Here is a 25,602-nt window from a genome sequence, read left to right as displayed (position 1 = left end):
CTCCAAATGTTAAAAAAAATCAAGAATTTGAATATTATGACTAAATTGATAGTAAAATTGAGGTTTACTGCCTATTCCTGGGTGACAAAATTTTCAATTTTTGCCGGCCGGTAATAAAGTTTCACATAAGTAAATGTGGTAAAATTGTATTATATTTCACATTTAAATTACTATTTTGAATGTGTTTTGTCAAAATATATAAATGTTTAAAATTTGAAAAATATGTGTTCTGTATCTCGATACCTCCCTAACTCGATGGTCCCTTCAATATCGAGTAAGGGAGAGTTAACTGTAGTCTAATATAGATTTTAAATTAAAAAAATATCAGTAAATCCAAACTTTAGTCAACTCTTCATTCATTGAATGTAACGTTTAATTAATTGTTTTTTTAAGCTTCGATCCAATTTTATTGGGTAATTTTATCATTGAAATCCGATTTTTGTCCACCAAAGTCGCATAAATTTATTTATAAAATGATTTGTACTATAAACACTGATTAGTATGCGTGTCCACAAAATATTAAAATGAGTAGTTTAACAAATGCGTGAGAAATAATAGAAACTTAAGGTGGCTTATTCTAAAGACCTCTAACTAATTTCAAACATCACCAAAAGTTCTCACATAGTTTTTGCTTTCAATATGCATTCAATATTATTTTTTGGCAGAAACCGTTCAGATCACAATGACAATCGTCAAATTTGTCTATCATAATTCAAAACCGAGCGTATTTAGAGGAAAAGAATCGATGAAATAGTTGTGATAAATAAATTCGTCCTCGGATGTATATGCTATCATTAAAATATGTTTGTCTCTTTCAATGTTTGAATCTATTCTTGTTTTTTATTTGATCCCACTTTCGCCCCCTTCCTAGCGTTTTCGCCCCCCAAATTCAGCTTTACAAATTTTCGCCCCCCTGGACCTGAAAATCGCCCCCAGGGGGGCGAATTCGCCCACTTTGGGAATCACTGCTCTAAGGATTCTAAAGAGAATCCTCTTAGGGTTCTGAAGAGTATCCTCTCAGGATTCTGAGGAAAATCTTCTCAGGATTCTGTGGATTCTGAGGAGAATCCTCTCAGGATTGAAGGATGAATCTTCTGAAGAGAATCCTCTCAGGATACTGAGGCGAGTCCTTTCAAAATTCTGAAGAGAATCCTATCAGGATTTTAAGAAGAATCTTCTGAGGAGAATTATCTTCGTGATTATGTGGAAAATCCTTTCAGGATTCTGAGGAGGATTCTCTCAGAATTTTGATAAGAATCCTCTCAGGATTATGAGAAGAATCCTCTAAGGATTCTGAGGAGAATTATCTCAGGTTTCTGAAGAGTATCCTCTCAGGATTCTGAAGAGAATCTTCACAGGATTCTGAAGAGTATTCTCTCAGGTTTCTGAGGAGAATCTTCTCAGGATTTTGAAGATAATCTTCTTAGAATTCTGGAAGAACTGTTACATGATTGTAAAGAGAACCCTCTCAGGATTCTGAGGAGAATCCTCTCAGGATTCTGAGAAGAATCCTCTCAGAATTCTGAGGAGAATCCTCTCAGGATTCTGAGGAGAAGCCTCTCAGATTTCTGAGAAGAATCCTCTCAGAATTCTGAGGGGAATCCTCTCAGGATTCCGAGGAGAATTCTCTCACGATGCATAGGAGAATCCTCTCAGGATTCTGAGGAAAATCCTCTCGGGAGTCTAAGGAAAACCCTTCCAGGATTCTGAGAAGAACCCTTTCAGGATTTTGAGGAGAACCCTTCCATGATTCTGAGGAGAATCTTTCCATAATTCTGAGGAGAACCCTTTCAGGATTCTGAGGAGAATTCTCTCATTAACCATAGAAGAAGCCTTCCGGGATTCTGATAAGAAATTTCCCAGGATTCAGAGAAGAATCCTCCCTGGATTCTGAGGAAAACTCTTCCAGGATTCTGGAAACGATTCTTCCTGAGCATCCTCTCAGGATTTTGAGAAGAATCTTTTAAGGTTTTTGAAGGGAATCCTCTCAGGATTCTGCGAAGAATCCTCTTATGATTCTGAGGAGAACCCTTCCAGGATTCTGAGGATAATTCTCTTATTAACCATAGAAGGAGCCTTCCTAGATTCTGACAAGAAATTTTCCGGGATTCAGAGAAGAATCCTCCCTGGATTCTGAGAAGAACCCTTCCATGATTCTGAGGAGAATCCTTCCAGGATTATGAGAAGTCTCCTCTTATAATTTTGAAAAGCATCCTCTCAGGATTCTGAGAAGAATCTTCTTAGCTTTCTGAGGGGAATCCTCTCAGAATTCTGAGGAGAATCCTATCAGAATTCTTAGGAGAACCAGCATTCTGAAGGGAAATCTCCCAGCATTCTGAGGAAAACCCTTCCAGGAATCTGAGAAATATAGTCTCATAATTCTGAAAAGGATCCTTTCATGATTCTAAGGAGAATCCTCTTAGGTTTCTGAAGAGAATTCTCTCAGGATTCGGAGAAAAATCCTCTCTGGATTCTTCTGGACCTCAAGGAGGATCTTCCCTGGATTCTGTGGAGATTCCTTAAGGGATTCTGAGGAAAATCGTTCTTCCTTTTCTTTAAGGTGATTATAGAAGGATGCCACACCTCAAATATTCAAGAGCACAAGACTTGAGAACCAAACAGCGCTCCGCGTTGAATATCTATCCCATTGGTCACCACCAGCAAGCAAGCAAGCTGATTGGTTTTCAACGCGAACTGTTGTCAGATTCTCTTTTCTTGTGCACTTGAAAATTCAAACTTTGGCTTCCTTTTATAATCACCTTAACTATCTTTTCTTATTCGCGTAAAAGGCCTGTAATGATATTATCGAAAAATTTTAACATTGAGCTTCAAGAATTCCTCAATCTGTTGATCGTAACTTGAGGTGTGAGGATGATATTCGGCCCAAGAAGTCAGCTCTTTCATAAGCCAACTTCTGCCTACTGGTGTGTCTATTGAAGAGTGTTTCATGTTTCCCAAACAATTAATTGTTTTCCAAGCAAAGACGTCTCAAACAACATTGTCTCGTTGCCTCGAGGACGAGACCTAAATGAATCTCCTTTCGATGGTCGTCTCTTCAGGTTTTGCCGTGGCATTGTAGTAGTTTCATAAAACTTTTATCGGGTTTTAATTAGTGACGGCAGGCAGTTTCCAAGCGCCAACAAAGGGAAAATTAAAGAGCTCGCTATCGTTGATTCCGAGCTAATCCGTGCCATCGTCGGTTGGGTTGAACAGGACGATGCAGATCGGTGGTTGTTTATTATACTTCGAAGCAAATGAGCGTAGGAAAAGCTTTGTCCGTACCTTCGTGGAAAAACGGGGTGGAATCTGTTGGAAATTTATGACAGCATGCTGGTATTGGATGCTGGTTGTTGATGTTTTACGCTTTTGACGTCAACTGACAAATCTGTTGAAGTGTCATTTGATGATCAATTAGCATGTGACGTCTTGTAACGCATAAGTGACATTCATATGTTCATTCTTTGTAGTTTGTATGCTATATGAAAAAATGATGAAAATCCTTTTGAATGAATCTTTTTTTTTCCCGCAAATTTCTACTTTCTATCAACACAAAGAGGGATCTGCATTGTCCTAAAAAAAAATCTGCAATTTAATTATCTCATTTTTCGCAGTCCTCCTCCATTTCTCTGACCGTCGCGTCGTCTTCAAGGCTATATTTATACTTCACAGCAAACTATATGAAACGCTTTGTTGGCACGCCAGGACTCTTGACATTTTTATCCGTGCCGCTGATAGCCGGTGGATCCTTTCTTCGAGTCGCATCATGCCGAAAGAAAGAAACCGTTTAATCCTATACCATTTAATTCCACTAGAGTTTGTATCCTTTGACAGATACGCGTATTTCGACCTCAACTGTAAGGCCGTCTTCAGTGTCGTGTACTCTAGTCGAGTCTAGTACACGACACTGAAGACGGCCTTACAGTTGAGGTCGAAATACGCGTATCTGTCAAAGGATACAAACTCTAGTGGAATTAAATGGTATAGTACCAAAATCGTTTTTTTCATCTATTTATAGGTATTCTACTAAACAGCTCGAAGATCTATTATCCGTTTAATCCGTTCTCGCCGCCAGGGTCAGGATCACCACCACCAACGACTGGGCGTTATAATTATCTTTGCTAACGAAGCATTCTTCGGAGGGTTTTTTTTATTTTTTTCCTTCGCCGTTGATTTTCCATCCTAGAACAAAGAACCGCCATGCGAAGAACGAAATGCGCGCGCTTTTGGCGCCCAACCAACCGACAATGAATCAAAGCCAGCTGCTTGATGGCTAATTTCAAACGGTGCACAGTGGTCCGAATTTTCGAAATAGTGGCAAAAATTATGTATTTTTAACATTTCACAAGTTTTGATCATGACAGATGTTGTGGAACATATACTTTGCTATTCACCTCACTTTTTACCTACAAGTTTTTTTGTAGTGCGTAAATTGATTCTTCTACATTTCTGAAAGATTTTTTTCATGCATTTGCCAAAGATTTATTTTAGACATCCTTATGGAAATATCACCTATTTTACTTTTGGAATATTTACAGATTATTAACAATTATCAATTTTAAATAATCAAATGAGCGATTTCACCAGAAGCTAATATTAACGAAAGTTGCCTATAAAAATTATTCCTGGAATTTTTCAAGGATTCGATCAGGAATTTTACTAGAAGTATCTCCAAGCCTCAGTCCTGGTTATCAATTTTTTCTCTCATACCTCAAACGGTTTATCATTTTTCAAAAAAGTTTGCAGCAAACCTCCGATAATTGGAATTGGTTTAGAATTATCTGAAGAATTACTCTCGCTATAACATAAACACATCCTATTGCAACTCATGGAGATTTTTTTCCAAGCAACGTCTGAAACTTGTGAATAATTTTTTAAGGTAGGTTTAAAATACTTGAACTTTGAAGCAAAAATTAAGTTTTTTGGCATTTATTTTAAGCCCAAAAATGATGAAAAACATTTGTTTTTATTTTCGTTTGTATTCTTCACTACCTGGTATTGTAGGTTGACTTTGTTTTTTTTTTAACATGTTTAAAAATTGTATTTTTGCCAACATTTTTTGGAAGATGGACTTCTGTTCGGCAATGGAAACCACCGAGCCGAGGATCCTCGTGCTGCCTGTTGCGGCTACCAGAACGCGAAAACTTTTGGGATTTTCATCATAAAGCTCCATCAAGCCACATGGCAGCAGCAAGATAATGATGATTATGATTGATGGTGGCCAATGGCGTGGCGCCCAACCCTGTCCCTATTGCGACAAAACGTAGGGTTCTGTGCTTTGTTCTGCGCTTATTTCCAGTTGTGAAAGATGGATCCAATTACAAAGGGGGAGGATGATTATCAGAGATAAAAATTAACTTGTTGAATTGGAAAAAAGGCGGATCCGTTTCACTCTAGCTTCATGGTGGACAAAATGTAGACAAATTGTGATGGATAGATTGGGAATGATTCATGAACTTTTAAAGCAAACATTTCAACGAATCATCAGCTTTAAAGGTTACGATTCTATTACAAGTAATTAGCATCAATATTATCTGCTCCCAAACTCTGACCATCAACTTCACAGGAGTTGCAAGCGAAAATGCGAAAATCTTGAATAATTCGAAGATCAACTTGCCAAGAACGAACTTTTTCCCCCGAGAATTCCCAACGAAAGGCAGCATGCCAGTGCTCGGCCCTCTTGATAATAAGGATAATGTTTGTTTAACAGCTTAAAGCGCGCTGTCTGTGCCGCTTGCTTCGGATATAGACGAATGTTTTTACATCGGGGGAAAAAATGGTGCAAGATAGAAGAAAAAAGAAAACCTAATGCCTTTTAGCATCTTCCACGCTGAAGGATGAAAACGGTAGTTGAAGAAGCGATCATGAGTGAAAATTAATTGGTAACCGTCTTGGAAGTGATTAAAGGGAGAGCTAGTTTCGCCAAAAAGAAGGAATTTTGGTTCGGATTAAAGATTAAAGTCAGAGCGTATATTTAGCATGAATAGCAAAAATCAAACAACCCTTACATGTTTGTAAGGAGTAATCCAGAAAAAATCAGGAAAGAATATCTTTAGAATTTTGCGTAGGACCCTTTTTGAGATTTCGAGGAAAATCATTACAATATTCACAACTCTTTCAGAATTCTGGCAAGATTCTTTTCGGGAGTCTGAAAAAAGTCCTCTGAAAATTTTAAGAACAATCCTCAATTCTCAAAAAATTCTCTCAAGATTTCGAGGAGAATCTTCTCAGAATTCTGAGCAGAATTTTCTCAGAATACTGAATAGAAACTTCTAAGGATTCTGAGGAGAATCCTCTCTGGATTCTGAGGAGAACCCTCTCAGGATTATGAAAACAATCCATTCTGAAGAAAATACACTAAGAATGCTGAGGAAAATCTTCTCGGAATTCTGAGGAGAATCCTCTCAGGATTTTTAGGAGAATTCTTTAAGGATTCTGAGAAGAATCCTTTCAGGATTCTGGAAAGAATCTTCTTAGGATTTTGAGGAGAATCCTCTCAGGATTCAGAGAAGAATCCTCTCAGGATTATTATAAGAATTTTCTCAAGATTCTGAGGAGAATCCTCTTAAAATTCTGAAGAGAATCCTTTCAGGATTCTGAAGAGAACCCTCTCAGGATTCTGAAGAGAATCCTCTCAGGATTCTGATGTGATTCCTTTCACGATTATGAAAACAATCCACTCAGGATTCTGAGGAAAATACACTAAGAATGCTGAGGAAAATCTTCTCAAAATTCTGAGGAGAATCCTCTCAGGATTCTAAAATAAATCCTCTCAGGATTCTGATAAGAATCTTCTCAAGATTCTGAGGAGATTCCTCTTAAAATTATGAAGGGAACCCTATCAGGATTCTGAAGAGAACCCTCTCAGGGTTCTGAAGAGAATACTCTCAGGAATCTGATGTGATTCCTTTCACGATTATGAAAACAATCCACTCATGGATCTAAGGAAAATACACAAAGAATGCTGAGGAAAATCTTCTCGACATTTTGAAGAGAATCCTATAAGGATTCTGAGGAGAATCCTCTCACGATTTTGAAAAGAATCCTCTCAGGGTTCTTAAAAAAATCCTCCCAGGATTCTGAAGAAACTCCTCTAAGAATGCTGAGGAGAATCAATTTATGATTCTGACGAGGATCCTCTCACAACCCTGAGCAAAATCCTCTCAGGGTTCTGAGTAGAATTCTCTCAGGATTTTTAGAAGAATTCTCTCAGGATTCTCACAAGAATCCTATAAGGACTCTGAGAAGAATCTTCTTAGGATTTTGAGAAGAATCCCCTCAGGATTCTAAGAAGAATCCCTCAGGATTCTGATAAGAATCTTCTCAGGATTTTGAGGAGAATCCTCTCAAGATTCTGAAAAGAATCCGCTAAGAATGCTGAGGAGAATTCTGAGGAGAATCCTCTCAGGATTCTGAGGAGAATCCTCACAGGATTCTGTGGAGAATCCTCTCAAGACTCTGAGGAGAAACCTCTCAGGATTTTCAAAGAATCCTATACGAGTTCTCAATAGAATGCTCTCAGGATTCTGAAAAGAATCCTCTCAGGATTCTGAGAAGAATCCTCTCAGGATTCTGAGAAGAATCCTCTCGAGATTCTGAGAAGAATCCTCTCAGGGTTCTGAAGAAAATCCTTACAGGATTCTGAAGATAATCCCCTCAGTATTCTGTGGAGAATCCTTTCAGGATTATGTGGACAATCCTCTCAGGATTCGGTGGAGAATCCTCTCAGGATTCTTTGGAGAATCCTCTCAGGATTCTGAGGAGAAGCCTCTCAGGATTCTGTGGAGAATCCTCTTAAGATTCTGAGGAGAAACCTCTCAGGATTTTCAAAGAATCCTATACGAGTTCTGAATAGAATGCTCTCAGGATTCTGAAAAGAATCCTCTCAGGATTTTGAGAAGAATCCCTTCAGGATTCTGAGAAGAATCCTTTCAGGATTCTGATAAGAAACTTCTCAGGATTTTGAGGAGAATCCTCTCAATATTCTGAAGAGAATCCGCTAAGAATGCTGAGGAGAATTCTGAGGAGAATCCTCGCAGGATTCTGTGGAGAATCCTCTCACAATTCTGAGCAGAATCCTCTCACAATTCTGAGAAGAATCCTCCCATGATTATGAAGAAAATCCTTACAGGATTCTGAAGATAATCCCCTCAGGACTCTGTGGAGAATCCTTTCAGGATTATGTGGACAATCCTCTCAGGATTCTGTGGAGAATCCTCTCAGGATTCTTTGGAGAATCCTCTCAGGATTCTGGGGAGAAGCTTTTCAGGATTCTGAGGAGAATCCTCTCAGGATTCCGGGAGGAATCCTCTCAGGATTCTAAGAAGAATTCTTATTGGATTCTGAGTAGAATCCTCTCAGGATTCTGAAGAGAATCCTTTCAGGTTTCTTAGGAGAATCCTCTCAGGATTCTGAGGAGAATCCTCTCAAGGTTCTGAAGAGAATCCTCTCAAGGTTCTGAAGAGAATCCTCTCAGGATTTTGAAGAGAATCCTCTCAGGATTCTGAGGAGAATCCTCTCAGAATTCTGAAGAGAATCCCCTCAGGATTCTGAAGAGAATCTTCTCAGGATTCTGAAGAAAATCCTCTCAAGATTTTGAAGAGAATCCTCTCAGGATTCTGAGGAGAATCATCTCAGGATTCTGAGGAGAATCCTCTTATTATTCTGAGAAGAATCCTCCAAGGATTCTGAAAACAATCCTCTCGCGATTCTGAAAAGAATCCTCTAAGGATTCTGAGAAGAATCCTCCAAGGGTTCTGATAAGAATTCTCTAAGGATTCTGAGGAGAATCCTCTCAGGATTCTGAGGAGAATCTTCTCAGGATTCTGAGGAGAATCTTCTCAGGATTCTTAGGAGAATCCTCTCAGTATTCCTCTTAGGATTCTGAGAAGCACCTTTTTAGGATTATGAGATGAATCCTTTTGGCATTTTGAGGAGCATCCTCTCAGGATTATGAGGAAAATCTTCTGAAGGTTCTGAAAAGAAGGTCCTGAGGAGAAGCCTCTCAGGAATCTGAGGAGAATACTCTCAGGATTCTGAAAAGAATCCTCTCAGGATTTTGAGCGAAATCCTCTCAGGATTTTGAGTAAAATCCTCTCAGGAATCTGAGGAAAATCCTCTTACAAATTCTCTCAGGATTCTGAAACGAAACATCTCAGGATCCTTAAGAGAAACCCCTCAAATTCTAGGGAGAGGATTCTGTGGAGAATGCTCTCAGGATTATGAGGAGAATCCTCTTACGATTCTAAGAAAAATCCTCTCAGGATTTTGGAAAGAATTCTCTACTGAAGAGAATCCTCTCAGGATTCTGAGGTGAATCCTCTCAGGATATTAGAAACAATCCTCTCTCGATTTTGAAAAGATTCCTCTCAGGATTCTGAAAACGATTCTTTAAGGATTCTGATTAAAATTCACTCTGGATTGTGAGGAGAATCCTCTCTGGATTCTGAGAGTATTTCTCTTAGGATTCTGAGAAGAATCCTTTCAGGATTGTGATTGAGTTCTGTTTGATCTTTCGACCTTGACGCTTGCTTTTGCCGGAGCGAGCGACGAGGGCAGGATCAAACATGTCGCGCGTCGGTCTAGTAAGTGAAAAAGTGGCGTGATCGGGAACTTTGAATGGTTCGTCACCTCAAGTGTCGGCATAATTTTCCTCTACATGGAAATTATATGAACAATTATATTTACGTATAAGCATGTATATATCTCACAAATCATTGTTTATCATGGTCTAATCGCTTATCAAAGTGAATCCTTTGACCCAACGATCCTCCCCATTAACAAACATCCCTCCCAGTAACCTTTGTGGAGATGCAGAGGCAAACACGGTCTCCAAATAGCAAAGGTTACACACTAACATTCCTTCCTCCAATCCCACCTGACTGCAAGGACGTGGCCGGCGCCGTTATTGACCTTGTATAAATAGAGGCACTGAATTATGCACACTGAAGAAGATGATGGCCAATCCCAGCTGAACTTCTAGTTGATTCTTTGTGCATTTTCACTGACTTCGGTCAATCACGGAATAGCAACCATTGATATGTGTAGTCAGTCTAAGCTAAGCTAAGCTAAGCTAGGATTCTGAGAAGAATCCTTTCAGGATTGTGAGAAGAATCCTCTAAGGATTCCGATGAGCATTCTGTGGAGAATCTTCTGAGAATTTTGAAGAGAAGGACTTGAGTAGGATACTCTCAGGATTCTGAGCAGATACCTCTTAGGTTTCTGTGGAGAAAATTCTCATGATTCTGAGGAGTACCCTCTTACAATCTTGAGCTGAATCTTCTTCGGATTTTGAGAAAAATCCTTTCAGGATTCTGAGAAGAATTTTATGCAAATGAAGGAGTTACATATAGTTGTATAAAATTTTTAACCGTAGTTGGGGAAATATCCCAAAGAAATTTGACTCTCATAATTTTTTATTCAAGTTTACCTAGAAATAGAGGAAAATTCTCTCATGATACAAGGAATTTTTTTTTCGACGGACGTAAAACCTCTCCAGAACCTTAGGAAAATTTCTTTAGCTCTTCTGAAAGCACAGAACTTATGGAAAGCTTTTCAATTTGAATTCGACTTCGGTTTCGAAGATTACAAGTGAACTCCTAAATTGAATCAAAAATCCATAACTTTTTTCAGTAGATTTTGGAAGAGTACCGAAGAATGTCGATAGAGACCACCATAATTGAGCCATCAGCCCTGAAATAGGATCAGAAGCTATTTTGAAAATGGCTTTCAAATAAATATTTCCCAAAATTCAAAAATCCGAGTAGAAAATTGAAACACATTTATGGCATTAAAAACTTCCATTTTAAGCTTGAAATAAATGCAGACGTGCACTGCCCATAACTGCATACTTGTAACATTCGACAAAAGTAGGCATTGAGTAAATGGAATACCAAGTGTGCATTTTATGGCAGTATGGGAGGAAACTAAAATTTCTAAAAATTACCAGGAACTCAAAAGTGCTTATTTGACGATAATATTTCGTACAACTCATATCGCATACTAGGTGAATTGTCAGAAAATAATTCTGATAGAAATTTCATTGCTATCACATTACGAGGCCCATTTATAATCTTAATGTGACTGTTTTGCGGTTATTATTACCAATATGACAAAACAACTTGTTATTTTTTTCGAATTTTCTAGAACAATCTTACAGATTTAAGTAAGTTGATCAAAAGTATTTATCATTTGATGACTCTCCATGGTATTAACTCCATTTTGTCGAAAATGTCGAATGTGACTGTTATGCAGTTATGGGCAGTGCAATGATGATGAAAACATATCGAACCATCCACCCACAAGCAGATATATTTGCTAGCGATTGCCTCCCACATACAGAGATATCGAATCCCATCCCACGATTGAGTCGCCTAAAACGTTTTCTAACAACGATGATGATGATGTTTTTTCCTGTGTTTGTATCCCTAGCCCTCACCTCACCTCTCCCAACAACTTCCTATCTCTCTTCCAGCTGCTGTGCTGCCTGCCGATGTTGATCCTGCCGGCCAAACGGGCCCTGAATACGAAAGATCCGGACGTTATAATTGCCACTCTGAGGGCCCTCCAGCAGCTGGTGCAGGCGGGTGAGTAGCTATAACTAGTTTTTTTCCTGGGGAGAATATTATTGGGCTCTAGGAAAAGGATAACCATCACTAGTTTATCCAAAATCAGCTAATAAAATAATTTAAAACAAGAATTGATAAAGTAATGCCAGAAGTGGTATTGAAGGATCTATTTTTCGACGAAAAATCGCGAAAATAGTAATAAAAATCCAAAATTAGCATTGAAGAATTGAATGTATTCCAAGATAATGAAAATAAACGCTTCAACATTAGAAATTTATGAAAAACAAATCACAAAAAGCAATATTTTTTTACAATTTACATTTGCCATCTTTTGATTTGTTAGTACTTACATCTATTTTTTCTTAAGCGTTTTTTGAAATATGCTTTAAATTTTCATTGGATTTTTTTTTATTTATTGAGTTTATATTATTACTTTTTTCTTGCCATATATTAGATTTGTTTTAAATCATTTATTTTTTACTACTTGTTTTCTAATTATTATTGCTTCTTTTTATCAATTTACCGGTTGAGAATATATATATTTGTTCTATTTTGACTTATTTATTGCTAAAAAATATTCAAACTATGGCATACGTCTAATTTTTTTTATTAACTGCTTTTTGATAGAACATGCTCCCCTTCTTTAAATACTTGGTAATTTGACTGCCATTTTTTCCCTTTTTTGAGTGTATGGATATGTGAAAGCCTCCGGCCGGATGAGTTAGTGAATTTAGAAGGATGGCGATGATGATGACTACGAGATAGCAGTATTCTATGGTAGTAGCAGTCCAGCAGCTGGTCCGCAGTTGACCAGCCATGGATGTAGACGAGAGTTGTAGGCATTATTATTTTACAACCGGGATCGATTGTAAAAGTTGAGGATGGTCACTGCAATGCTCGTTACTCGTTGGGTCTCTGGATGCGGTTGGATTGGTGGAGAAACTCTGCAAATGCTACATGTGCCGTTAACATCAAATCGATATTGCTGCATAATTGAAAGATTGCCCGGATCGATTGAGGATGGGTGAGATGGGGTAAGGTGAGCAACGTGGATGCGTTTGGTCGCAAACTGGTCCAGCGATAGCTGTGTCAATTTGCTTAAGGATGTTTTCAAATTCAAATGCAGTAGTACTGAAAATTACTGCATGCAAATACATACGGTTTGGGTTCATCAAACTTCTCACTGAAGTTCAGGGAACTTCTCACAGAAGTGCAGAGAATTTCTAAATTCAGAGAACTTGGCTGAGAGCTTTGGGGAACTTCTCACAGCAGTTCAGGGAACTTTTATCAGAAGTTCAGGGAACGTCTAACAAAAACTCAGGGAACTTCACACAGAAGTTCAGGGTATTTCTTCCAGAAGTCCAGGAAATTGTTCATAGAAGATCAGGAAACTTCTCACAGAGGTTTACAGAACTTCTTAAAGAAGTCTGGGAACTTCTCACAGAAGTTTAGGGAACATCTCACAGAAGTTCAGAGAACTTCTCACAGAGGTTTACAGAACTTTTTATAGAAGTCGGGGAACTTCTCGCATAAGTTCAGGGAACTTCTCACAGAAACTAGGGAGCTTCTCACAGAAACTAGGGAACTTCTCACAGAAGTTCAGGGAACTTCTCACAGAAGTTCAGAGAACTTCTCACAGAAGTTCAGAGAACTTCTCAAAGAAGTTCAGGGAACTTCTCACAAAAGTCCAGGGAACTTCCCACAGATGTTCAGAAAACTTCTCACAGCAGTTCAGGGAACTTCTCAGAGAAGTTCAGAAATCTTGTCACAGAAGTTCAGAGAACTTCTCATGGATATTCAGAGAACGTTCCATAGAAGTTCAGAGAGCTTTTTATGTAAATTCAGGGAAGTTCCTACAGAAACTCAAATTGTATGAAGCTATTCGAAGAAGTTCAATAAACTCCTTACATAATTTTTGAGAACTGCTCACACTTGTTCGAATAACTTTTCACAAATGTTCAAGAGATTTCTTACGATGGTTTAAAGAATTTCACAGACGTTTAGCATCAAGGGATTTTTTCCCAACTAAATTTTGTGCAATAATAATAATAATTTTGAACTGCTTTTCGCTAATTAAGTCAACAGTTCTTCGCACCTTAATGATCCTGATTATTCTTAGTCCCATTAGCTGCGCTGCAAAAAAGCTTGTTTTCTACTTGGTCACACCTGTCTCGCTCTAATCGAAGCCAGTTTCAGCAATATCACCACTGATGAATCAATAAATTTCCATTTAATTAGACTCTTCGCGGAGCACCGGTTGCTGACAGTTTTTCCGTTTCTTACGAGTTTCCTCTTGAGCCTCAGTCAGAGTCAGTCGGAGTCGGAAAGGGAGTGGGACATTGTTGAAGGAAACAACATTTAATTACTCTTAGTCGTCGTCGTCGTCGTCTTCTTCTTCCGTTTGTATTTCAACTTGTGGCGTTCCGTTTTTTTTTTTCTGCTTCCGGAAGCAACTGTGGTAGAAACGACATCAGCAGAAGCAGCGACAGAGGGAGTTGGAGCGAAGATAAAAATTAAATTAAAAAATTCCTCGTCCGTCAAGAATCCATCCGGATAAGGATACGGGAGCAGCTAGTTGCAGAAACAGTAGTAGCAAATGAGTGGGCAATGGATGATCCTTCAAGGAGGAAGGATCCATTTCTTAGGTTTTTTTTTGCCGATGGCAGTTTCCTTCGTCGTCGCCCCGTTGATGGCTTTTTTATTGCGCGAACACCTGTTGTTTCGTTCGAAGAGTCGAATAATGGCGCTTACTCATGGGACGGAAACCGTTGCACAATGCCATTAGCGATGGGGGACCCTGGTTTTATTATCGGGAAACACTCAGTCGGGAGTAGAAATTCGTGATGCGCTGTTCCATTTCATAGTGCTGTAAAATGCCGGAGAAGCCCATCCTGCTCACGTGTCACGTGTGTGTGCTCCGGGAAAGGGTTGGCGAATGTTAGTTTCGTAATGGTGTCGCCCTGCTGCGATAGGATTCAGTGAAAGACGTGGAGATTAAATTTTGCGCTGCTTTATCTACTTTGTCGCAACGGGAATTTTCGGACGTAAAACAATTGACGATCTATTTACTTTGTACCATTAAACATGGGAATGAAACTTAGCAGGTCATAGAAGCTCCATTGAACAGCTTTCCCAAATTTCTTTGAATAGTTCCCTGAACTTCCTGTCAGTGGTTACTTCCGTAAGTTCCTTAAACTTCTGCGGAAGCTTCCAAAACTTATGTGAGAAGTTCTCTGAACATCTGTGAGAAGTTGCCTGAACTTCTGTAGAAAGTTCTCTAAACATCTGTGCGAAGTTATCTGAACTTCAGTGCGAAGTTTCCTGAACTTCTGGGAAAAGTTCTTTTGACTTGTATATAAAGTTCCCTGATCTTCTATGAGTGGTTTCCTGAGCTTCTGTGAGAAGTTTCCTAAATTCCTGTGAGAAGTATCCTGAATTTCTGTGAGAGTTTCCCTGAACTTCTATGAGAAGTTTCTTGAATTTCTATAAAAAGTTCCTTGAACTTCTATGAGAAGTTCCCTGAACTTCTTTGGCAAGATCTCTAAACATCTGTGAAAAGATTTCTAAACTTCTGTGAGAAGTTCTCTGAATTGCTGTGAAAAGCTCTCTTAACTTCTGTGAGAAGTCCTCTGCACGTCTGTGAGAAGTTTCCTCAACTTCTGTGAGAAGTTCCCTGAACTTGTGTGAGAAGTTCCCTGAACTGTTCTGAGAAGTTTCCTGAACTTCTATGACAAAATCTCTGAACTTATGTGAAAAGATCTCTAAACTTCTGTGAGAAGTTCTCTGAACTTCTGTGAAAAATTATCTGAACTTTTATGAGAAGTTTTCCGAACTTCCCTGAGAAGTTCTCTGAATTTCAGTGAAAATCTCTCTTAACTCCTGTGATAAGTTTCCAGAATGTTTCCTTAAAATCTTTGAAAAGATCTCTTAACTTCTGTTCAAAGTTCCTTGAACATCTGCAAGAAGTCGTCTGAACTTCTGTGAGAAATTCCCAGAACTTCTGTGCGAAGTTTCTGAACTTCTGTGAAAAGTTCTCTGAAATTCTGTGAAAAGTTCTCCGAACTTCTGTGAGAAGTTTCCTGAACTTCTGTGAGTAGTTCCCTGAACTTCTGTGAGAAGTTCTCCGAAAATCTATAAGAAGTTCCCTGAACTTCTGTGAAAAAATTCCTGAACTACTGTGAGAAGTTTCCTGAACTTCTGTCAGAATTTTCCTGAGATTCAGTGAGAAGTTTTTGAACTTCAGTAAGAAGTTTCTTGAACTTTAGTGAAAAGTTTCCTGAACTAATGTAGGAAGTTTCCTGAACTACTGTGAGAAGCTCCCAGAACTTCTGTGAGAAGTTTGCCGAACTTCTGTGAGAAGTTCCATGAACTTGTGTGAGAGGATCTCTAAACTTTTGAAAGAAGTTTCCTGAACTTCCGTGAGAAACTTCCTGAACTTCTGTGGAAAGTTCGCTGAACTTCTGTTCATTCTCTTCTGCGGAAAATTTCCTCAGGATTTTGAGAAGAATCCACTCGGAGTTCTGAGAAGAATCCTCTCAGGATTCTAAGAAGAATCCTCTCAGGATTCTAAGAAGAATCCTCTCAGGATTCTGAGAAGAATCCTCTCAGGATTCTGAGAAGAATCCTCTCAAAATTCTGAGAAGAATCCTCTCAGGATTCTGAGAAGAATCCTCTCAGGATTCTGAGAAGAATCCTCTCAGGATTCTGAGAAGAATCCTCTCAGGATTCTGAGAAGAATCCTCTCAGGATTCTAAGAAGAATCCTCTCAGGATTCTGAGAAGAATCCTCTCAGGATTCTGAGGAGAATCCTCTCAGGATTCTGAGGAGAATCCTCTCAGGATTCTGAGGAGAATCCTCGTAGGTTTCTGAGGAGAATCCTCTCAGGATTCTGAGGAGAATCCTCTTAGGATGCTGAGGAGAATGCTCTCAGGATTCTGAGGAGAATCCTTTTAGGATTCTGAGGAGAATCCTTTTAGGATTCTGAGGAGAATCCTCTTAGGATTCTGAGGAGAATCCTCTTAGGATTCTGAGGAGAATCTTCTAAGGATTCTGAGGAGAATCCTCTTAGGATTCTGAGGAGAATCCTCTTAGGATTCTGAGGAGAATCCTCTTAGGATTCTGAGGAGAATCCTCTTAGGATTCTGAGGAGAATCCTCTTAGGATTCTGAGGAGAATCCTCTAAGGATGCTGAGAAGAATCCTCTTAGGATTCTGAGGAGAACCCTCTTCAGGTTTTGAGGAGAATCCACTCGGAATTCTGAGGAGAATCCACTCGGAACTCTGAAGAGAATCCTCCACTATTCGAAGGAGAATCCTCTCAGGATTCTGAGGAAAACCCTCTCTAGATTCTGAGGAGAATTCTCCCCAGGATTCCGAGGAGAATTCTTCCATGATCCTCAGGAGAATCCTCTCAGGATTCTGAGGAAAATCCTCTCCGGATTCTGAGAAGAATCCTCTCAGGATTCTGAGGAGATTCCTCTCAGGATTCTGAGGAGAATCCTCTCAGGATTCTGAGGAGAACCCTCTTAGTTTTCTGAGGAGGATCCTCTCAGGATTCTGAGGAGAATCCTCTTAGAATTCTGAGGAGAATCCTTTTAGGATTTTGAGGAGAATCCTCTTAGGATTCTGAGGAGAATCCTCTTAGGATTCTGAGGAGAATCTTCTTAGGATTCTGAGGAGAATCCTCTTAGGATGCTGAGGAGAATCCTCTTAGGATTCTGAGGAGAATCCTCTTAAGATTCTGAGAAGAATCCTCTTAGGATTCTGAGGAGAAACCTCTTTGGATTCTGAGGAGAATCCTCTTCAGGTTTTGAGGAGAATCCACTCGGAATTCTGAGGAGAATCAACTCGGAACTCTGAAGAGAATCCTCTCATTATTCGAAAGAGAATCCTTTCAGGATTCTGAGGAAAACCCTCTCTGGATTCTGAGGAGAATTCTCCCAGGATTCCAAGGAGAATTCTTCCATGATCCTGAGGAGAATCCTCTTAGGATTCTAAGGAGAATCCTCTTAGGATTCTAAGGAGAATCCTCTCAGGATTCTGAGGAGAATCCTCTCAGGATTCTGAGGAGAATCCTCTCAGGATTCTGAGGAGAATCCTCTCAGGATTCTGAGGAGAATCCTCTCAGGATTCTGAGGAGAATCCTCTCAGGATTCTGAGGAGAATCCTCTCAGGATTCTAAGGAGAATCCTCTCAGGATTCTGAGGAAAATCCTCTCAGGATTCTGAGCAGAATCCTCTCAGGATTCTGAGCAGAATCCTCTCAGGATTCTGAGCAGAATCCTCTCAGGATTCTGAGCAGAATCCTCTCAGGACTCTGAGCAGAATCCTCTCAGGACTCTGAGCAGAATCCTCTCAGGACTCTGAGCAGAATCCTCTCAGGATTCTGAGCAGAATCCTCTCAGGATTCTGAGCAGAATCCTCTCAGGATTCTGAGCAGAATCCTCTCAGGATTCTGAGCAGAATCCTCTCAGGATTCTGAGCAGAATCCTCTCAGGATTCTGAGCAGAATCCTCTCAGGATTCTGAGCAGAATCCTCTCAGGATTCTGAGCAGAATCCTCTCAGGATTCTGAGCAGAATCCTCTCAGGATTCTGAGCAGAGTCCTCTCAGGATTCTGAGCAGAATCCTCTCAGGATTCTGAGCAGAATCCTCTCAGGATTCTGAGCAGAATCCTCTCAGGATTCTGAGCAGAATCCTCTCAGGATTCTGAGCAGAATCCTCTCAGGATTCTGAGCAGAATCCTCTCAGGATTCTGAGCAGAATCCTCTCAGGATTCTGAGGAGAATCCTCTCAGGATTCTGAGGAGAATCCTCTCAGGATTCTGAGGAGAATCCTCTCAGGATTCTGAGGAGAATCCTCTCAGGATTCTGAGCAGAATCCTCTCAGGATTCTGAGCAGAATCCTCTCAGGATTCTGAGCAGAATCCTCTCAGGATTCTGAGCAGAATCCTCTCAGGATTCTGAGCAGAATCCTCTCAGGATTCTGAGCAGAATCCTCTCAGGATTCTGAGCAGAATCCTCTCAGGATTCTGAGCAGAATCCTCTCAGGATTCTGAGCAGAATCCTCTCAGGATTCTGAGCAGAATCCTCTCAGGATTCTGAGCAGAATCCTCTCAGGATTCTGAGCAGAATCCTCTCAGGATTCTGAGCAGAATCCTCTCAGGATTCTGAGCAGAAACCTCTCAGGATTCTGAGCAGAAACCTCTCAGGATTCTGAGCAGAATCCTCTCAGGATTCTGAGGAGAATCCTCTCAGGATTCTGAGGATAACTCTTTTTGTATTCTGAGGAGAGTCCTCTCAGAATTCCGAGGAGAATCCTCTCAATATTCTGAGGAAAATCAATTGAGGATTCTGAGAAGAATCCTCTTGGGATCCTGAGGAGAATCCTCTTAAAGTTCTGAGGAGAATCCTCTTAAGGTTCTGAGGAGAATCCGCTTAACATTCTGAGGAGAATCCTTCAAGGATTCTGAGTAGAATCCTTTTAAGATTCTGAGGAGAACTCTTCCAAGATTGTTAGAGGAATCCTTTCACGATTCTGAGGAAGATCCTCTCAGGATTCTGAAGAAAAAGCTCTTAGGATTCTGAGGAAAATCCACTCGGAATTCTGAGGAGAATATTCTCACTATTCTGAGGAGAATCATCTCTGGGTTCTGAGGAATATATTCTCAGGATTCTTAGGAGAATCCCTCCTGGAATCTGAGGAGAATTATTCCAGAATTCTAAGGAGAAGTCTTTCTGGATTCTGAGGAGAATCCTCTCAGGATTCTGAGAAGAATACTCTCATGATTCTGAGGAGAATCCACTCGAAAATTCTTAGGAGAATCCTCTCCTCTGGAGGGACTCCTCCAGGAATCTGAGAAGAATCCCTCCAGGATTCTGATGAGAACTCTTTCTGGATTCTGAGGAGAATCCTTTCAGGACTCTGAGAAGAATCCTTTCAGGATCCTGAAAAGAATGCTTCCAGGATTCTGAGGAAAATCCTTCAGGATTCTGAGAAGAATCCTCTCAGGTTTCTGAGGAGAATCCTCTCAGGATTCTGAGGAGAATCCTCTCAGGTTTTTGAGAAGAATTGCTTTAGGATTCTGAGTTGAATCTTTTCATGATTTGAAAGAGAATTTATTCAAGAGTCAGAGAAGATTCCCTCAAGGATTCGAAGGGGAATCCTTTCAGGATCCCGACGAAAATCTCTTCAGGATTACTATGTTTGCATGGAGAAATATTCCTGGATTCATGTTTTCAAGATTTGGTTTAAACTGTTTTATAAGAAAGGTACACATTCGTTAGCAATTTATTGATATATTCAGAATATATGTTATAAAAAGTACACACTGGTTAGTTTGCTGGTATCATAATATTTTTTTTTTCCAGGACCCTGGATCGGTTCGGCCCTCGTCCCCTATTACCGTCAACTCCTGCCCATCCCCAATCTTTTCCGCGCCTGCAACGTCAACATCGGCGACCAGATTGACTTCCAAGGCGGAAACCGGGTGGGTGACGTCATCGACGAAACTCTTCGAATGCTGGAACTACACGGCGGTCCCGATGCCTACCTCAACATCAAATACATGGTCCCCACGTACGAAAGCTGTGTCCTGAACAAATAAGAGCCCCCATAAGAAGCTTCACTGTGCGGCTAGCAATAAATGTTTCTCGCCGAAAGCGCATCGATCACGGGCGGAAATCCGAGAAATATGTCACACCTCCGTCAAAGGCAGAGATTTCGTGATGATTGTGATGCAAAATACAGGGAGGGGAGGGGGGAATTGCAATGTCAAATCTGGAACCGTGCTGCAATCGCATCCATCATCGCCCGGAATTGGATGCTGCTGGCTGCTGCATAAACCGAAATTGGAATTGAATGGAAAACGGTAAATCATTCCGCCAGTTTCGACAAAAGGCACTGGAGAGAACTGATTGGTGGTACGAATGTCAGGAGCAGATCTGAAGGTATGTGAGCGAAGAGTGAGATTTTTGCATATCTTTCTTTACGAGGCGTCATGACAATATATATGTTCCATGGCCAGTGTTTCCCAAACTAAAATGCTTCCACGCGAGTCACTCATAACCTTCCAAATCTTTGGGTAAATAAATGTTCAGGTAATTATATGTTGCTAGAAGTCAAACTCATCACCACTATTGAAGTATTTCAGAATTTTTCTGAGGAAACCTTCCGAGGCCCTAAAACCCTGTTGCTTTGTACATATGTGGCCTCCCACACGCAAAGCAGAAGTTACCTAAACCGAATCCAACCATCCGTCGGAAACCGAGGAGCAATAACATTCCAGGCTGGCTCGATTTTCTGCTTATCATAGCACACATTATTTTTCCAGATTTCCGCCGTTTTTCTGGGTCCGTGCTCTTTGCCGTCTAGTTCCTACTGCAGCAGTCGGTACACATTCGGAACCGGGCTTCCCCCATGGCACAGTGGGGGAAAATGAGGCCCAAAATGCGTCAAATTCAAACTTTACGGTAACATTTGAATTTGAAGCGTTCGGTATCAAGTTGATTAATCTAGCTTCTAGCTTCTAGCTTCTATCTTCTAGCTACCAGCTTCTTTCTTCTAGCTTCTTGATTCTAGCTTCTAGCTTCTCACTTCTAGCTTCTTGTTTCTACTTTCTAGCATCTTGCTTCTAGCTTCTTGCTTCTGGTTTCTAGCTTCTAGCTTATAATTTCTATCTTCTTTTTTCTAACTTCTAGCTTATATATTCTAGCTTCTAGATTCTAGCTTCTAGATTCTAGCTTTGAGATTCTATCTTCTAGCTTTTATCTTATAGCTTCTAGCTTCTTGCTTCTAGCTTCTAGATTCTTGCTTCTATCTTCTAGCTTCTATCTTCTATCTTCTAGCTTCTAGCTTCTAGCTTCTATATTCTAGCTTCTAACTTCATTCTTCTAGCTCTTAGCCTCTTGCTTCTTGCTTCTAGTTTCTAGTTTCTAGCTTCTAGCTTCTATATTCTAGCTTCTAGCTTCTTTCTTCTAGCTTCTAGCCTCTTGCTTCTAGCTTATTGCTTCTAGTTTCTAGCTTGTAGCTTCTAGCTTCTATATTCTAGATTCTAGCTGCGAGCTTCTAGACTCTAGTTTTTAGATTCTATCTTCTATCTTCTATCTTCTATCTTCTATCTTCTATCTTCTATCTTTTATCTTCTATATTCTATATTCTTTCTTATTTCTTCTATCTTCTATCTTCTATCTTCTATCTTCTATCTTCTATCTTCTATCTTCTATCTTCTATCTTCTATCTTCTATCTTCTATCTTCTATCTTCTATCTTCTATCTTCTATCTTCTATCTTCTATCTTCTATCTTCTATCTTCTATCTTCTATCTTCTATCTTCTATCTTCTATCTTCTATCTTCTATCTTCTATCTTCTATCTTCTATCTTCTATCTTCTATCTTCTATCTTCTATCTTCTATCTTCTATCTTATCTTCTATCTTCTATCTTCTATCTTCTATCTTCTATCTTCTATCTTCTATCTTCTATCTTCTATCTTCTATCTTCTATCTTCTATCATCTATCTCCCATTGAATATGGAAGTTTCTGAGTCAATTTTCCCCACTGTGGCATAGGTAGTTGGTACCTGGTTCGAGTTCGGTACCCACAGCGAAGGCAGGAGCTTGGTGAAGTAGCATAAATTTATGCTTTTTTTCTCTCTCTCTCTCACTCAGCCTTTCGAAGAATTTATGGTGCTCCCGTTTGAATCGCGGAGCGGGAAAAAACGACAAACGACGGCTGAGCGATGGAGGAAAAAGTTTATATTCGTTTATTTCGTATTTGCATTATTTGGTTGGTTTCCGGTCGATGGTCGCCGCGGTTGTGTGTTACTGGAGGGTGCAATGGGTGGTTGGTTTCAGATTGAGAAAAACATTATCATGGCCTTGGAAAAAGATAACCATCATTAGTTTATGATATTTATTGTTTTTTTTTTTTGAAATATTTTAATGTTTTTTTTTTGTTTTTTCGTTATCGTTCTTAAGTTAAAATTTTTCATTGTATTTATTTTGGTTATTTCTTTTTGTAATCTTTTGAATTTTTTGAGTTCTAATTTGCTTTGTTCGCACAGGTTTTTAAATTGTATTGTTTATTTACAATTCTTTATACTAATATCCGATTTTATTTATTGCGAGTTTCTTATTGACCATTGTTTGTTTTCATCAATTTTCCAGTTTAGTGCTTAGTTTTAGTTCTGTCATGAATTTTGTTATTTTTTTTCTTTATTATTGAGATTTTCAGCCCTAGGCTGGTTCATCTCATGTTCATAAATTTTTGTTATTGCTTATGTTCTATTATTCTATTGATAACTTATTGATTCTGCCCCTTCTTTAAATGCTCGTTAATCTGACTGCCCTTTCAGATTGGCTTCCTGCTGCTTCCTGCTGCTCGATGGTCGGATAGTGCTTGCATGTGCGGGGTGTTACTGTGACTGTTATTGTTACGCTCCTCTGAAAAAGATAGGAAAACCCAATCAAACCTGGGCGTCGTCGGGTGACTCCGGAAGAAGGGACTTCACTTGTGGAGCAATTTATTTGCGTTTGCCGGGACCGGAGAATGTAGGTATGTTTTTTTTCTGCTCTGATTCCACGGTCAACCTTGGCGTCTCTGGTGAGACGTGTGGAGTTCGAGGAATTTGTATGTTTTTTTTCCGGGATAAAGCGTGAGTAACGATTTGGAATACCATAGTAGCGTTGCCGCTCTTGCTGTCCCCCTTGTCCTGTGGGCCAATAAAATATGCATTGACAATCACCGTCGGTTTTTTATCGGAGTGTCTTTGATCGGGTTCAATTCGGTTTGGTAGGGTTTCCCTCGACTGGCAGATGATAATCTAGGAATTGGACATAAATTTTGTCGGTGTCAAATCGAAATGTGCGGGTAATTTATGGATTGGATATCTAATACAATTTTATAATAATAATACAATTTTACGGCTTTTTACTTTATAAAAATTTAACAGGCATGAATCAGATTCACTAATAGGGTAAAAATAAGTTATTTTAGGTCTTTTTCTTTTTTGATCTGACCAATAACATTTGAACATCATTGAACATCAAACTGCATTTGAAGAGTTTTCAGAGACATCTTTAACGAATTTTGATAAAATGTTAAGCTAAATCACACAGTCAATTCTCCGTTACTCGATATTCCGTATCTCAATATCGAGTTAAAAGTTGGTTTTCATGGCTAACACGATGATCCCTTGGATCGAAGTTGCACTGGTTTTGTGTTCTGTATGTAACTCGTTACCTCCCTAGCTCGATGGTCCCTTCAATATTGAGTTATGGAGTTGACTGTACACGAAATAAGTCGATTTCAAAAAGAAGTTTTTTGCGTATTGTCTTTAAAATCAATTACAGATTTCTGATCAGTTTCTTTGTGAAGAATAAGATGAATCCTAGTTGAATTTTTGGCGATATGCTTCTCAAGTTTCCGATAGACTTTAAGCGAGTTTTTGGGATATTATGGAATACTTGCACAGATTCCTTTTAAGGTAGACTCTTTGTACCTCACTATGATCCCATTTTAGAGAGAATTCTTCCCAAAGTCTTCAGTAGATTTCTTTAAACATTCTTAGGGAAGTTTTGACAAGATATTTAACTGATTCGTATCGTTCATATACACTATCCACCAAAAGTATGGAATCGCTTCGCCGAGTATTGCAACACTCATTTAGAATGTTACAACCGGTGCTGGGAATGGTAATAGTAGTAGGCTTGAATTTCGCGAAAATCACGTGGCTCTCTCACTACAGTAGTTTAAAATCGTGAATCTCATCAAGTAGCCTATGTTGGGTACATGAATTTCTCTAAATCAGTAGTGTCATTGAAGGCTCTAAATGCGGGAAATGCAGCGGGAAATAGAACATTTTTCTACAGTAATTTTGGGTTGTCCTTAGCAACGGGTGTTTTGCAATTTTCAAGGCTTCTTGCCTACAGCAGCGATGGGCGTGAGTTTCACTGGCTTCGCTGACTGTGATTGGCTTTGTTTGACTACTGTAGAGTGAATTTCAGATTTTTTTTCCCAACCCTGGTTACAACACCTCCGAAAAAAAAAGTGTAGAATCACTTAAGCAGCTTAATTGTTGTTTTCAATATCTGAACCAAATTCCTGCAATACTGAAACAAATTTTTACAATCAATCTTTAACACACCTAAAGTCGGAAATCAATCTTGGTAAACGGTTTTCCGAGAATCCAACAACGAGTTCGTTTTTGGCATCGCCGGAGTGAATGTTGGGTTTTTTGTTCGCGTTTTTCCGGGCAGTTTCTTGTTGAACAATCGAGAATCAACTGGTGAGCTCGTTTCATGCTTTCGTTTCTAATGAGTAAAATATGATATTATTATCGAGACAGCGAAGGACATACTAAGTTTATATAACAAACAGTGAATAGTTGGTTACTACCGGATTGAACTTTATTTCATGTTTTATATAATGTTTCAACGCTTAATTTTCGTTATTTTTTTTATTACAATATCTTTGAATGGTTTGATCTAAAAGTGTCGACTTTCTAAACTACTAGTGTTTTAGTGGAGTTTGTAAAGTTTCTCTTTTGAGATTCTGCTCAGAGGATTCGAATACATTAATAAGAGTACTAGTGTTTTCTTGAGAAAGTGCAGAAGACTCAACGGCTTTTTTAAGCGACGAACACGTTAACATTTCTTCTCCATCTCAAACTGGCCTATATTCGGACGCTCCCGGCGCCGTTATTGCTCAGTACAAAAAATGGGAACTTCAATTCTTGCACATTGGTTGCACCCGTTGGTTCCTAGTGAAAGTACAATTTGTCAACATCTTGGTAAAATAAGAACCAAGTATTGAAAATTGGCGATGCGTTTTGCTGAAGTCGGTATAATAATTTAAATAGGAAGCAGTGGTGGAAAAGTTCACATCACGAAGCAGCTCACGAGTGTATACCAACGCATAACAAACATCACAGACTCGGGAACTGGCTACGTGTGAGTAAGTCCACACCCGTCTGCTCGGGAGAACATGTCAAAAGAAGTAGCAACAAGCTCGGGAATGTTTACTCACGAGTAACCGAGCAAGGTG

General features: G+C 39.5%; 2 protein-coding genes across 3 annotated transcripts in view; one reads left to right on the top strand and one right to left on the bottom strand.

Moving 5' to 3' along the window:
* LOC5565614 (parkin coregulated gene protein homolog) overlaps positions 1–21,168 on the top strand; it is a 32,362-nt gene extending 11,194 nt beyond the window's left edge. Inside the window, exons 3-5 of one of the 2 annotated variants that reach the window (XR_002498704.1) lie at positions 11,471–11,582; positions 19,931–20,509; positions 20,587–20,598. Coding sequence is in view for 1 of the 2 variants with exons in the window: in XM_021838091.1 (XP_021693783.1) it covers positions 11,471–11,582; positions 19,931–20,166 (348 nt within the window). In the remaining variant the exon portion in view is untranslated. Of the gene's footprint in view, positions 1–11,470; positions 11,583–19,930 lie in introns of both variants that reach the window. The other variant, XM_021838091.1, reaches the window with a different exon arrangement.
* LOC5565610 overlaps positions 1–25,602 on the bottom strand; it is a gene marked incomplete in the record, with an annotated part of 686,619 nt that overhangs the window by 137,679 nt on the left and 523,338 nt on the right.

Source organism: Aedes aegypti, chromosome 1 (genome assembly GCF_002204515.2).
Source record: "Aedes aegypti strain LVP_AGWG chromosome 1, AaegL5.0 Primary Assembly, whole genome shotgun sequence".
Taxonomy (NCBI): domain Eukaryota; kingdom Metazoa; phylum Arthropoda; class Insecta; order Diptera; family Culicidae; genus Aedes; species Aedes aegypti.
This window is presented reverse-complemented; position numbering and strand designations above follow the sequence as displayed.